Raw genomic sequence first — 15,000 nt, forward strand, 5'->3', positions numbered from 1 at the left:
TAACACCAAAACCCTGGCCAAGCATATGTGGTCATTGGAAGAAAGGAACACTGAATACAGCATAAAGTGGAGGATTCTAGAGAAATGGAAAGCATACTTCAATAGCAGCAGGAAGTGCAGATTATGCCTGGCTGAGAAAAGAGCAATTTTAAAGAGTTCCCAATAGCCAGGCATCTACCTGAACAGTACATGCACCAGCCTGGTGGACGCCAAGTCAATAGACACTTTTCTACCCCACCTCACCCCCAATATAAGCCTCCCCACATATTGTATCACTACACACTGCATGCCCAAGTTTTTATCCAAAACATAAAAGAAAAGAAAACACACTAACGAACTCAGAGGTGTATACCCCACTACTCACATTCCATTTCCTCATGAACATTAAACTTAAAGACACACAATTCCCATAAACTCTTTTCCAGAAAACTCTTGCCAAGTCACAACAAAACCACTTCCAGAGTTGTTATTTTTTGGTGCCAAAGGACATAACTTTTAACTTGATCCCCCACTCAATTCGTTTCATCATCTTTTTCCCAACAGCCACAAACCAGATGTGTTTATTCACTTTCAGCAATAGAGAGCAGTCACCATATTTCATTTCATAATAGCTATCTCTGAAGAGCACAAGGGTTATATAATCGGACTGTTACCTAATACTCCGTTGAACCTTTGGTGTGAAACCAACTGGTAAGATCGGCCTTACTGGATATATAATACTGGACACTTCAATTAATATAAATATATATACATATATATATATATATACACACACACACACACACACGCAGTAATAACAGAAATCCATACATATATATTTGTATGTGTATGTAACTAAGAAACTAAATATAATTCATGATAAAAAGTTGCAGTTATATTTTGAATACTGTTCACCTGCTTTGCCACCTCTGACTGCCACTCACTTTCACTCAATTTGTTGTTTACTTTTCTCTCCCTGGCATGACCACTGAGCCACACACTGCACTTTATTATAAGATTATAAGAAATACATCCCCTTGTGCAAGACCTTCTTCAGTTAATACATAGTTTGTTGTATTTAATTTGAGTCGGAAATTATAGTACCATGCATTGTTTTGCTTAGAAACAAAATGGGATTTCATTCAAAACATGTAATGCACATACATACATACATACATACATACATACATACATACATACATACATACATACACACGCACTCATATACATACAAGCAAACAAACATACAAAATGAGTAAGGTATATCATTTCCCGATGCTCCCGTCTGCTCAGTTGTAGATGAGTACTTATAGGTTGCTGGTGCAGCCCTCTCTTCCTGTCTGCTGTCACATCCTCAATGTTTTGCTAGGTCAAAGGTGAGAAGGGGGACTGAGGGGGTGTTTTATCTGCTCATAATTATGTAGGTACTGCAAACAATTATTAAAAGACTGGTACATATTACGAAGCCATACCCACTTCTGAGTCAGGATTGGTTGAGCATTTCTTGGTGAAGATTTTTATTACTGGGGCTGAAGGAAGGGGCAGTGGCTATCATAACCCTTGCAGAATCATGAAGACCAGTGAGACTGAGGATGACATTAATGTTCTGTTTAAATCATTGCAGATCCTACTCCTGTCGTTTCTGCAGGCACAGAAAAGACACGAGCAGGAAGGAGAATCCTGAGGGCCCGTGTTCTAGGGTGGAAATATTGGGTATAGTGATTAGTGTGGGGAGTAGGTGGGGTTGGATACAATTAAGGTGATAAAAAGAGGAGAGATGAGTAGCTTTTAGTTTGAGAGTATCTGAACAGAGGAGCCAACTCCAAGGAATGTAGACCATTACAGTAGGTGTAGGAAAAGGCAAAGAGAAATGACAGCAAACCTGTAGACCAAGACAAGCTTGTGTCTGTAAGTGATTTTGTACCAAGAGTTGAGTGGCCCTTTTCTGAATGTGGTCCTGGATGTCTGTGTGTGTAGCAGCAGCCCAGCAGTGGGGTCATATATTTTGAGAGAGTGAGAGAAAGAGAGAGAGTGAGAGAAAGAGAGAGAGAGAGTGTGTGTATGTGTGTGTGTGCGTGCACACGCATGTGCATGCATGTGTCTGCCTGTCTGAATGTATGTGCATACATATGTTCTCCTCTGTTTTTAATTATTTGAAGTCTTCTTATAAGGAAAGAGTTTTTTGACAAAAATACCAAACTCTATCATTGGAAAGTAAATTACAAAACCAATGTCACATGTTGATGCATGCATGTATGTATGGATGGATGGATGGATGCAGGCATGCATCTATGTATTTATGTGTCATTCAGGTATATGTCTACAAATGGTGTCATGTAATCTAATAATACCTGTTTCATAGTTGGACCATCAACTAGTAAACCAGCAACTCTACAAGAAGATCTTTTTCCAATGTGAAGAAGTTGTATTGAACAGAATACATATATAAAGGGCCAAAAGCAAAATCTATCAAAAGTACTTAGAAAAGAACCTCTAGTGGATCCATGTTCATGTTTGCTTCAAATTGCCAACGACATCTTGCCATTGCACTTGAGGTTGGAACAGCCAAGTCAGTCAATTTTAAGAAGGATCCATTAATTTCACTGCATTTTCCCTGTAGGACAGGTAGATCAAGCTTGTGTCTTTCTCACTTTAACTTGAGATGTTTTCTCTTCCAGTTTTTTATTATTCTTCTGAGCACACTTTTATGCAAACTATTACTTCCAAAAAATGCAATGAATTCAGTGCAAACTACATTATCAGTATTGTAATCAGCTAAGGTACTTTTTAGTTAGCTCTGTGAGCAATCATCGTGATCCTCATTCCCTTCAGTCAATTTTAGTGGTGGAAATAAATTGGCCTTTCCATCTCCAAGTTTAGTATAAATAAGGTTTTGAACTGTTTCAAACCTCAAACAGATGGTAGACCTTTTGCAGTGCTCAGAGTATCAAGTGTGTTTTTCTTAATTGAAATAATAAGAAAGAAATAGTGAATATTAAGAACTCTATGATCAAATTAATAGAAGAAAATTTAACTAAATAAATGACTAAAGCTATTTGAATTCCTCTTACTAATGAGACCAAACTGACAAATGTCTTCTATTGTAGCCTTGGATTGATTAATGATTTACAAGTGGAATTGGTTAATGGAATGTAAAAAGCCCATCAAATGGATGTGTGTATGTGTGTGGGAGAATACTGTTTCATGTGCTGTGATTAAAACCATTGGAATGAAAAAAAAATGTTATAATTTCTGGCAAACAAAAGCCTTATAGTTTTGGTTTCCTGTGTATAAGGATCTGCAGAATCAAAGAAAAATTAAATAAGCAGGTAAACAAAAGCCTCTGGGTGTAGAAAATTTGCCTTAACTAGTTTTGTCTGACCCATAAAGAATGGGAAAATAGACAAAAACCAGACAAACAGAAACAAACCTACTGCCTCTTGTAGAAATAGCAACTACATCCTCCTCAAACCCCACTCAATCACTTTAACAAAAAGAAGGAACACATACTGCAATCCAAGTTAGAATATGCCAAGAAATACACAAAATGATCTTAGCTGAAAATTCTGAAATGATAGGTTGGTTCAACCAGGACTGACTTTTGGATAAACAATAACAGCTTCACTTAAATGGAGATTTATTTACAATCAAACTAAAATCAATGATTATTGTTTTTCAGATTTTGCATCTTGAAACAATATTCTGTAAGAAAACTAGAAAATTTGATTATTTGGGTCAAATTATCAACGAATTTTCTGGAGGAAAATTTAATTTTTACCTTCACATGTAACAGCTTTCCCAGGGTTTCCTTCAAAACCTTTATTGCAAATGCATTCATCAACTGATAGATGAGGTGAGCCTTCAGCAATGTAAGAATGTTTGGGGCAGTTGGTGCAAGACTTCTTGGCCGAATTAAAGTAGGTGTTTTTTGTACAAACTGCAAATAAGAGTTAAGAATGACATGATGTGAAAAACAAATACTAGCTTATTATAAAACTTGTGTGTTGTGAAAACTTGTAATTGTGCCTAGCTAGAGATAATGTAAGAAAATGTGTCTAGCAAAAAAGTAATGTTGTGGGAAATTGTAAGAACAGAGTGGAAAAATATTTTATGATAAAAACATTGACAAGTATCATGGCAATAGTGTGGCAGCTGGACCAAGCAAGGAGGTAGTATTCCTGAATATATGAACCAGCAAAAATATAATTGTAACAACTGCACTAACAACTTTATGATATTAAATAAAATAGTTGTGAGAAGTAAGCAAAGTAACTGTGAAACCGACTGCAGTAACTAATATCTAGACTAGGCAACTATATTATATTAAAGCAACTAATGACCATAACTGGCTGAGTCACAAAACATTGTGCTACTAATAATCAAAGTTGAAGTAAGTAATGAGATTCTGTTGAAGTAAACAACGTCTATAAAAGAGATAAGAAACAACTATAATACTGTCTTGTTTCAGTGTAGCCACTACTTCAATCCCAGCATGATTTGTAGTTTCTTAAGAAAAACATGAAAGGGTGAGAGGGGAAACAATAAAACTAAAACAATAACAAAATCTATTTGAAGACTAAATTTATTGATACTTAAGCTGGCTTACTGTCTACCTTTGTTCAAATAATAATAATTATCAAGTTTTTTTTACTGCAAAGACATGGTAAAAAACCATTAACTCACTAAAGAAACAAAGTAAGAGGCATCTGGATTTCATTTAAAGATGTTTGCTAAATCTTGTATGCTTACTGTCTGTTGAGTGTAATAATCAAAAATTATTATAGGTGCCTAAATTGGTCATTTTAACAGGCATCAAAAAGACCATGATGTATCACTGCTAATGATTAGTACAAGCAAAAACAGATGAATTTCTTGTATGTGTTGTGTATGTAGGAAATATTGCTTTTTTTTTCTGAAAATCTTTTTAAAAAAAGTTTGCTGAAGCTAAGTAGAATATTTGTTGACTTTTGAATCTCACAATAAATTCAACAAACCTTACCATAATTGATCAAAATATCTTAGAAATATCACAAAAGCCGAGAACATTTGTTAAAAAATTGATCTTATTTCACCTAATAAAGAAGTAATAGATTCTTTTCTATTAAGGAGAATTAAATTCTCTTCAATCTCTTTCAAAACACAGTTTAATTGGCACAGCACACAAAGTCTCATTTTTTTAGAGCAGTGAAGTTAAGTAATAGGAAAATTGGATACTCAGCCAGGTGCTGTTAACATTAACCAAGTGGAGGGAAAATTCTATTAGATGGCAGAAATATAGAAGAACCCCACTATGGACCAAATAATTTACAGTTACATATCAACTTCTAGTTTGAACCTCTTCCCAGCACTAACAGTTACAAGAATTGAGGTTTTTTTTTTTTTTTAACCAAATACTTTTTTTTCATATCAGGCAATCAACAACAATTTGCAGGTTTTGAAATCGTAGCTTTGAGGTCAATAGTCCAGCACTGTGATAAACTGGTCAAACATAGTTTCATAACAGAGTAATAAAATACTTACATTGACAAGTCTTGCCATCTTCAGATAAAACTTTTCCAAATGTTTCACACAGACACTTGAAAGACCCAATGGTGTTGATACATTTCTCATCACATCCTCCTTTGTTGTTTTCACACTCATCAACATCTGAAGAATTTCCAAAGAGAATATGGTCTCATGAACAAAAGACAGAATCTGGCACAAAAAACAATCATACACACAATGCTGTGTTCAAAATATTTCGTCATTATATTTTATTATTAAAGCTTGTATTATTAACACAAACCAATTTTTGCTTTATTTGTTATATAATATCAACATCTTATCATTTCATACTGGCCTCACTCTTCTACAATATCTCTGTTGTAAATGTAAACCTAATACATAAGCAAGCAATATGTATGAGTTTTTTAGATACACTGATGACTATGGTTGACTAACATCAACCACACGAAGAAACACAGCAGTTTGCTGATAGACAATTCCATCATCATCATTGTCATTATCATCATCATCATCATCATCATCATTTTATATTCATTTTCCCCTTGTTTGCATGGATTGAAAGGGTCTTCTCCAGTAGAGCATCTTGTCTCTATGTGCAGGTCCTTATCTCCTTCAGGAGGTTCAGCTTTCTCCACTTTTGTTTTTCTTTGCCTTTCACATGGAACACCCTAATACTAATGTGTGAGAGAGAGAGAGAGAGAAAGAGTATGTGTGTGTGTGTGTGTGTGTGTGTGTGTGTGTGAGAGAGAGAGAGAGGAGAGAGAGAGAGAGGGCGAGAAAAAGTATGTGTGTGTGTGAGTGAGAGAGAGATTGTGTGTGTGTGCATATGTTTTCTATACCAAAATTATTCCCAGACACCAACTGCATGAAATAAAAAATCTAACAAGAAATAATTATGGTGTGTGTGGGGGTAGGTTAATGGAACATTATTAGTCAATGACTAATATTATTTTACTTAATGTTGGTAGATTAAAAAAATTCTTTCTACAGCACTTTGTTAATACAAATTAAATTACCTTTTTCGTGTCAGTAGACTCTAAACAATTTTAGTTTTCTACATTAATAAGTAAATATTCTTTCACATTTACCAAAAGATTCTTATATCACTACATTGACATGTAGTGATACATAATCAACATTGGTCTCAAATTTTGGCACAAGGCTAGCAATTTTGGAGGAGCAGGTAAGTCAATTACATTAGTCCCAGTGTTCAACTGATGCTTATTTTATTGACATCAAAAGGATGAACGGTAAAGTTAACCTTGACAAAATTTGAACACAGAACATAAATGCAGACAAAATGCCATTCTGCATTTTTCTCAGTGTGCTAGTGGTTCTTTCAGCTCACCATCTTATGAAAGAATCATAATCAACATTGAAGCATATTCACAGACATCTCATACTTAGCAAAGTAATTAAAATAATTGATGTCAAGAATTTTATAAATTTTCTAGAGAATGTGAAATAATTCTTTTTTTGGAACAGTGGATCTTGAAGCACACATAAGGGCCAGCAATTTTGGGAGAGAGGATAAGTTGATTACATTGACTCAAGTATTCAACTATCGACCTTAAAAGGATGAAAGGTAAAGTTGACCTCGGCAGAATTTGAATTTGGAATGTAAAAACGGATGAAATGCTTTGAAGCATTTTGCCTGGTTCGCTAACAATTCTGTCAACTTGACAGCTTTTATAAAGCATGCAAATTTTGGGTCGATACCCCTTCCTGTACAAAAAAAGTCAAAGGAAAAACTCACATCTCCTGTCTACATGCTTTTATTTATAGCTTTCCAAAAAAGAATTAGAATAATATTCTTTCCTACTCTAGGCACAAGGTCCAAAATTTTAGGGAAGAGGGCCAGTCAATTAGATTGACTCCAGTATGCAACTGGTACTTAATTTATCAACCCCAAAAGGATAAAAGGTGAAGTCAACCTCATCGGAATTTGAACTCAGAACGTAAAGACAGACAAAATAGTGCTAAGCATTTCATCCGGTGTGCTAACATTTTTGCCAGCATGCCATCTTAGAATTAGAATAATATTAGTCCATGAATAATAAGTTTTCTTCTCACTACATGATTTCTCAATAGTTATATTTTAGAAATTTAATGCCTTCTGTCTATGAACCATCATTGGTTGTAGCTCACAGTGAACCACTCACTGGTTCACTACATCTCACAGTTTCTGTCTACCCAATTTTTTCTTATATGAAATTGGTTAAACCAAGACTAAGGTGCCATGCAATAAAATCAAACTCATAACCATACAGTTTATACCATAACCCTCCTATCATCATCATCATCGTCGTCGTCATTATCATCAGCGCTTAATGTCTGTTTTCCATGCTCACCTGGGTTGGACGGTTTGACAGGAGCTGGCAAGCCAGAAGGCTGCATCAGGCTCCATTTGTCTGGCATGGTTTCTATAGCTGGCAACCCTTTTTAAAGCCAACCACTTTACAGAGTGTGCTGTGTGCTTTTTATGTAGCACCAGCACAGGTACATTTTACGTGGTACCAGCACCTGTGGAGTTATGAAGTAGCTTGCAAACCAAAGATCACTCAGCTAAGGGAAGGAGTGGAACAGAGGGAAGTGGCTGTGTGTCAGACAAGAAGCCAGAGTATAGCAGAGGGACAACGATAGTTGTTTTACTATAGAGGAGATACTTGGCTACCGCAGTAGGATAAGGAAAGAGGGGAAGGTGGGAGAGAGTTAAGGTTAAAGATGGAAAGAAATAGATGGTGTTGGAGATGTATTGGGAGCCTACCCACAGGGAACAGTGATAAGTGGTAAGGAGGGGATAGAGAGGGATGTTCCAAAAGAGTGTGAGGGGAGTTGTTTAGAGATGGGAAAGACATGACTGTAACAAGTGATGATGAGAGAAATTGGAGTGGGTGAGAATGTGGAATGGTAGATATGTGAGGGCATGGAGAGTGTGCAGAGAGGTACATGAGGGAGAGTGGAGGATCCTGCAGCAGGTGAGGTGCATGGGGGAGAGTGAAGAGGAGAGGGATGCAGTGGGTGGAGGTGGATTGGCTGTAGGGAAGTTTTGTCAGTGGTCAGATCATGTATGTGGGGGAGGAGGTTACAGCCATAAAGGACATGCTTGTATGTATTGGATGGCCACAATTTTACTTAGCTTGAGGTGTCTTCTCAAGCACAGCAAATTGACAGAAGTTTTAGTCCCTTATCATCTTCTATATAAGTATATATAGAATATTCATAACAAACAGGAGTAAAAGAACTCAATTCTAGTGGAGGAGTATAATCATATTTATTTGGCTGACATCTTATGTTAATATTCAGTTTCTTGATTCCTGTTAGATATAAAAGGTTTACCTGTATTAAAAATAAAAACAATTGACACCAGGATTTTGGTTAACATTGTCCATATGAGACACAGAGGTAGTAATTCACAACTGAATGCATAGGAAAACTCTTGAATCAAAGAGCAAGGAGACCGAAAATTCAAATAGGGTTCAATGTTTTAAAGATAAGTGTGAAGTGCTTAACTTTATTTTACAGCTTCAATGATTATTTTGAATTTGTGAATGTTTTTAAGATATTTTAGAATATTTCTTTGTGATTTAAATATTTGGAATGAATTTGAATCACAACAGCTAAAATAATTTCTGCATAAAACATGATGTCAAAGAATTGTTGGTAGATAGAATAAGCAAAGAACACCATTTCATATTAAGTGAACATGCATATACCTACAACATATTCAAACACACTTACATGATAAATATACAAATGCATAACAAACTAACTGAATGATTAAATGGATTTCTGAATGATTAAATGAAATAGGCACCTAATTTAAACAACGACAATAGGTTGTAGTAAATTAGAAATGGGCAAAAATAAATACAGTCTGAGAGAAATACATTCGCACATCTGCCTTTAAACATAGGTAAACACTCAAGTAGCATATACATGAATATATTTGGACACTAAAATCCTGTATTATCCAATATATCCATTAATAAGCAGACATATACACATGAACTTTGACATACACACACACACATGACATACATGTATGTACACACACACACACATACATGCACATGCATACACCTGTACATGTTTATATAAATATCCATGCACCCAAACACACAAGCTCCATTCACACACATGTACGCTGGACATGCACACAGCTATATATATATATACACTTACATGTCCATACATTTGTAGATAAATGTGATTCAGCATCTCTCTACATTCTGATGTAATCTCTCTACATAGAGAGAGATTTAATCCCTCTAAATATAAATCTTATATAAATGTCCCTCTAATATAAATGTCCACCAGAAAGTTTAATTAAATGAGGCAGAGCCATCTGAACTTCAACCATTTTGGCACCAAAAATTTTGTATATAGATGTTCATGTAAACTAAGGGCTTACAATATAGATCAATGGGCATATTTATGAAAATACTTATATAGCTACCATTTGTCTGGATGCTTGAGGCTACATGTGAATAAACAGATGGACAGACAGGTGGATAGACAAACAGACAGATTGATAGTTAGGGATATATATTGCCCTTCTTCACTCACATTTTACACTGATCACCCTCCTGTGTTACCAAATTATTTCTCCTCAACCACTCTCTTCATGCATTTTGCCTGCTTCCCCATTCACTTTCAAGCAACCTCCCCAGCCGAACATTACCTCACTTTCTTTTGTCCTTCCCCTATCTACTATGTTGTTTTTGTTGTTGTTATTATTATTATTATTATTATTATTATTATTATTATTATTATTATTATCTTCTACACCATTTTCTGAACTGTCAGTTATCACCAAATTTTCCCTACTTTCTCCCAACTCACGTATCATTGATCAGCCTTCTGCCATTCACAAATTCCACCTCTCAATTCCACACAATCTCTACAGTCTTCATCTACTCTTCCAGACCTTCCTTCTTTCTATTTATCCCCAATCACTCTTCACTATCTTCAACCATTTCTCACCTCTAAACAGCCCGCTCCACCCCCATACACTCTTACAACCTTTACAGACCCAAAAATGATGATTTCAAAATTTATAAGAAACATGACTAATCATGTAAATACCATTATTTGAATAAATGTGCATATATATATTTATATATGTGCGTGTGTGTGTGTGTGTATGTGTGTGTGTGTGTGTACTAAATTCAAGTTCAATAGGATATTTAAATACCACTTGCTATAAACAGAACCACCAATCCAAAACCACCAATTACTCACAGATGTTACAATGTTATTGCTCAGCTGATGAGCTTCAAGTATGATTTTTCATACAGAAAACAAAATCAATTGATCCTGAAATATACACACTCTTTAATTTTTGTATTCCATGCAAGGTAAGCCTGTTTCTGTTATATTTGTTGCATTAGACATGTGTATTTTAATTGTGAGTAAATTGTGGTTTTGGAGCGATGACTCTGTTCATAGCAAGTGGCATTTAAATATTCTATTGAACTTGAATTTAGTTTATATTCTACCTGTAAAGGTGTAAACTTGCTAGCCACTTTATTATCATCATTATTATTATTAAAAACAGTAATAATACTAATTTAATTTAAATTTATATATATATAGGAATGGTCACTTGTTGCTTGAAGACCAACTTCATTCAGAACAACTATCAACCTCCTGAATGAATGAAAACATGAAAATTCATGAACTGATCTTGGAGGACCGTCACTGAACAATTGATGAACTTGTTGCTGTGATTGTTGTGTCCTGGAGCTCTTCTGAATGAATTTTGAGCGAGGAATTGTGAATGAAAAGATTTGTAGCAAAATTTGTGCCTCGTTTGCTCATGGAAGATCAAAAGCAGTCATGACTGAATGCATGTCATGAAATGAATGAACAACTGGAAGTTGATCCGGACCTTTTTTCAAAGCTCATCACGGGTGACGAAAGCTGGTGCCATGGAATTTGCAAATGTGGAAGAGGTGAAGAGGTGAAGAGGAAAACGATGGAGACATTAAAAGGCATCACTTTGCAAGAGTTCCAGCAGTGCCTGAATAATGGAAAACATGCCTGGACTGATGCATTGCTTCAAATGGAGAATACTTTGAAGGTGACAAAAGTGTAAATATGTAAAACTAAGAGAATAAATTTTGTTTTGGGATTTGGTTTGCAAGATTCTTTATGTGAATTCGTGTGTTGAAGCATATTCTGTTGTGTCTGGGAAGATCATTTTCTTCATTTTCTTTTTGTACCTTATAATTTAACACATTCACTGGTAAAATTTCCACTTATTTCTTATCTTTATTTTCCTCAAATTTTCATTGCATCTTGCAACCTTTTCAATAGTTTTGACTCTGTCCATTATTTACACTGCATTTCCTTTTGTTTGTGTGCATGTGTGTAGGTCATAACACACACACACACACTGACCCACACACATGTGCACAAACAAACAAAAGGGAATGCAGTGTAAATAACGGACAGAGTCAAAACTATTGAAAAGGTTACAAGACACAATGAAAATTTGAGGAAAATAAAAATAAGAAATAAGTGGAAATTTTACTGGTGAGTGAGTTAAATTATAAGGCACAAAAAGAAAATGACTCTCCCCAGACATAACAGAATAAGTGAATAAAATAACAGTACAAAATTCCAGTTTCTTTTGGGTACCCCCTCATATATATATACATATATATATGTATACCTTTTATTTTTTACTTGATTCAGTCATTAGACTATGGCCATGCCGGGGCACCACCTTGGAGAACTTTTAGTGGAATGAATCAACCCCTCTACTTTATCTTTTTAAAAGTCTGAAACTTATTCTATCAGTTTCTTTTGCTGAGCTGCTAAGCTACAGCAACATAAATAAACCAATACTTGTTGTCATGCAGTTGTGGGGACAAACACAAACACACACACACACACACACACACACACACACACACACACACACACACACACACACACACATGCACACACACACACACATACACACACACAAACACACACATAGACAAATCACAAATCCCTTCAGGTAAATGGCCTTGCTCAATCTGTAGAAAAGGTGTAAGTAGAAACTCCATAAGATGCACCTGGTGTAAGCTTTGGACAACATAAAAGGTGCAGCAATATCAGAGGAAGGTTGATGGGGAAAATAGCCTTTGTGTGTGGAAGATGCACAGGTACAATAAACACAGAAAATGTACAGAAAATAGATTCCATCAACTGCCATGGGTGTGAGCTTGTGGTAGTAGATAGCTTCTGTTATCTATGTGACCAAGTTAGTAGCAGAGGTAAATGGTTTGAGAGTATGGCTATTCTCACAGCCATACTCAGTTCGACATTGTCAACTTTTATCCATCAATTTCAAAAGAGTTATTGATGAAGGCACTTTCCTTTGCCAAGGGCTTCACAGATATTAGTGCTGGTGGTGTTATAGTTATCATACATGTCAAGAAGATGGTGCTGTTCAGCAAAGATTCAACATTGATGTAGCTATGGGAGCATATGACATAGCTGGTGTCTGTGATCTTACTGGGCTGTACATGCTGGACATCTTAAGGAAGAGGTTTCCTTCAATCCCCTTCCGTCTCTACAGAGATCTCCCTAGCCATCTCTAGAGGAGCCAACAGACACATACTAGATAGACTTAGAAAGAATCTAATTAGTGCCCTAGGCTCAATGGAACTCAAGATCACCATTGAGACTAATCTCACCACAGTAGATTTCTTAGATGATAGTTTTGATCTGGGCTCTGGTACTTACAGGCCCTACTACAAGCCAAACGAGAGACTGTATTATATTAGCACAATCTTCTGCCACCCCCTATAGTTTTCAAGAACCTAGTGAAGGTGTAAGCAAGAGGATCTCGAATCTGTTCTGTAGCCAAGATATCTTCAACACCGCTACCCCCTGCAACAATGAGATACTGGCATCGAGTGGGTTTAAGGACTGCATCTCCTACATGCCAGGCTCTAACACCCAGAAAAATAAGAGCTGCAGAAACATTATTTGGTTTGCTCCCCCTTCTCCTAGACTTGTGTGGGAAGGATTTTCCTTAGATTACTAGATAAACATTTCACACACACACACAGATACATGCAATCATTTAACAGGCACAACCCAAGAGTCTCCTGTAACTGTGCACCTAACATAAAATGCATTTTAACAAGTGCCCACAATACAAGGGGGGAGGCAGGTTGTTCTTACAGAGTATATAGTAACTGTCCAGTAGGATGTCGATGCGAGGCTGAAGGAGTCATCTATGAAGCTATGGTAACACCAAGATCTGTTATCTGTATCACCAGCAATGTACCATCCAACAGCAATATTAGCAGCTTAACCAGATCTCACACCAGTACAATCGCCACAGCCAGAGATGATGACCAGTCTGGGACCAGCATCATAGAGGACATAACCAATGACCCCAGTACCACTGCCACAGCTGATGAACAAACCATTATTACAGATATAGACAGAGTGACTAGCCCCATACCATATGTTACCACCAGTCCAATTGCCATACCTAGAGACGATGACCAATCCAGGACCAGTGACACAGTGTGTACATGCTGTTTACATCCCCATAACTTAGCGGTTCGGCGAAAGAAACCGATAGAATAAGTACTAGGTCTCATGCTTCTGTTTGTTCCTCTGTCTGTGTTTTGCATTTGCTGACCAACTGTTATTGCTCTGCCTCCTCATTGGTTACTTTCTGTGGCTTCTTAAATATCTCTCTTGTGTTTGTTTATGAGGGGTCACGTTTTTCATTCGATTATTTATTATAGATTTAGCTATTATTCTACTTAAATCTATTCCTTAATCAAGTTTCTTTTGTTATGTTATTGTTCTATGTGGTTTACTATATATATATATATATATATAATATACACACACACACACACACGCGCGCGCGCACACACACACACGTTGTCATCATCATCATTATATCATTGTTTTAGTGTTCTGTTTTCCATGCTTGCAGAGGTCACATGAAATTTGAGCAGATACTCTTTCTGTTGCCAATTTTCACCTACTTCTAAGCAAGGTAATATTTCTTCATGGTCTGATGGCACTATGATTTAGCATCAGTGGTTACTGAAAAAGGAGGGACAAGAGTGGTAAGAGCCTAGAGAGGACCAAGGCTATCCCACATTATAACAACATGTATGGCTGGGAAGTTTAGGAAGAAGGGAACATGAAAAAAAAGAAAAGAAAAAGATGAGGGTGATGAGTTCCTAGAGAGAGTCATTGAAAGAGTGACATGGGAGTTGTGGAGAATAAGCGAATGAGGCCAGAGGTTGTGGAGGTAAGAGAAAACCTGTTTGGGGAGAATAGTGTGAGAAAAAGAATCAAAGTGGGAGAGATGGCAGGCGGTGGGTAGGAGAACAAGCATCACAAATGGTGAGACAAGAGATATGAATAATAGGGTGGGGATTGGAGCAGAGAGCTGGAAGAGAGAAGATGAGTGATGAGGATGATTCAGTACAGTCTTTCATATAGAGGTGCAGGCATGGCATAGGTGCGGGTGTGGCTGTG

General features: G+C 36.4%; 1 protein-coding gene across 4 annotated transcripts in view; it reads right to left on the minus strand.

The window, feature by feature from the left end:
* The window catches only part of LOC115218584 (fibrillin-1), a 653,797-nt gene that overhangs the window by 338,967 nt on the left and 299,830 nt on the right, over positions 1-15,000 (minus strand). For all 4 annotated transcript variants that reach the window (XM_036508171.1, XM_036508172.1, XM_029788478.2 and 1 more), the window contains exons 6-7: positions 5,500-5,625; positions 3,758-3,916 (exon numbers count right to left, since the gene is read on the minus strand). In XM_036508171.1, coding sequence (XP_036364064.1) covers positions 3,758-3,916; positions 5,500-5,625 — 285 coding nt within the window. The remainder of the gene's footprint in view (positions 1-3,757; positions 3,917-5,499; positions 5,626-15,000) is intronic.

Source organism: Octopus sinensis, linkage group LG13 (genome assembly GCF_006345805.1).
Source record: "Octopus sinensis linkage group LG13, ASM634580v1, whole genome shotgun sequence".
NCBI lineage: Eukaryota > Metazoa > Mollusca > Cephalopoda > Octopoda > Octopodidae > Octopus > Octopus sinensis.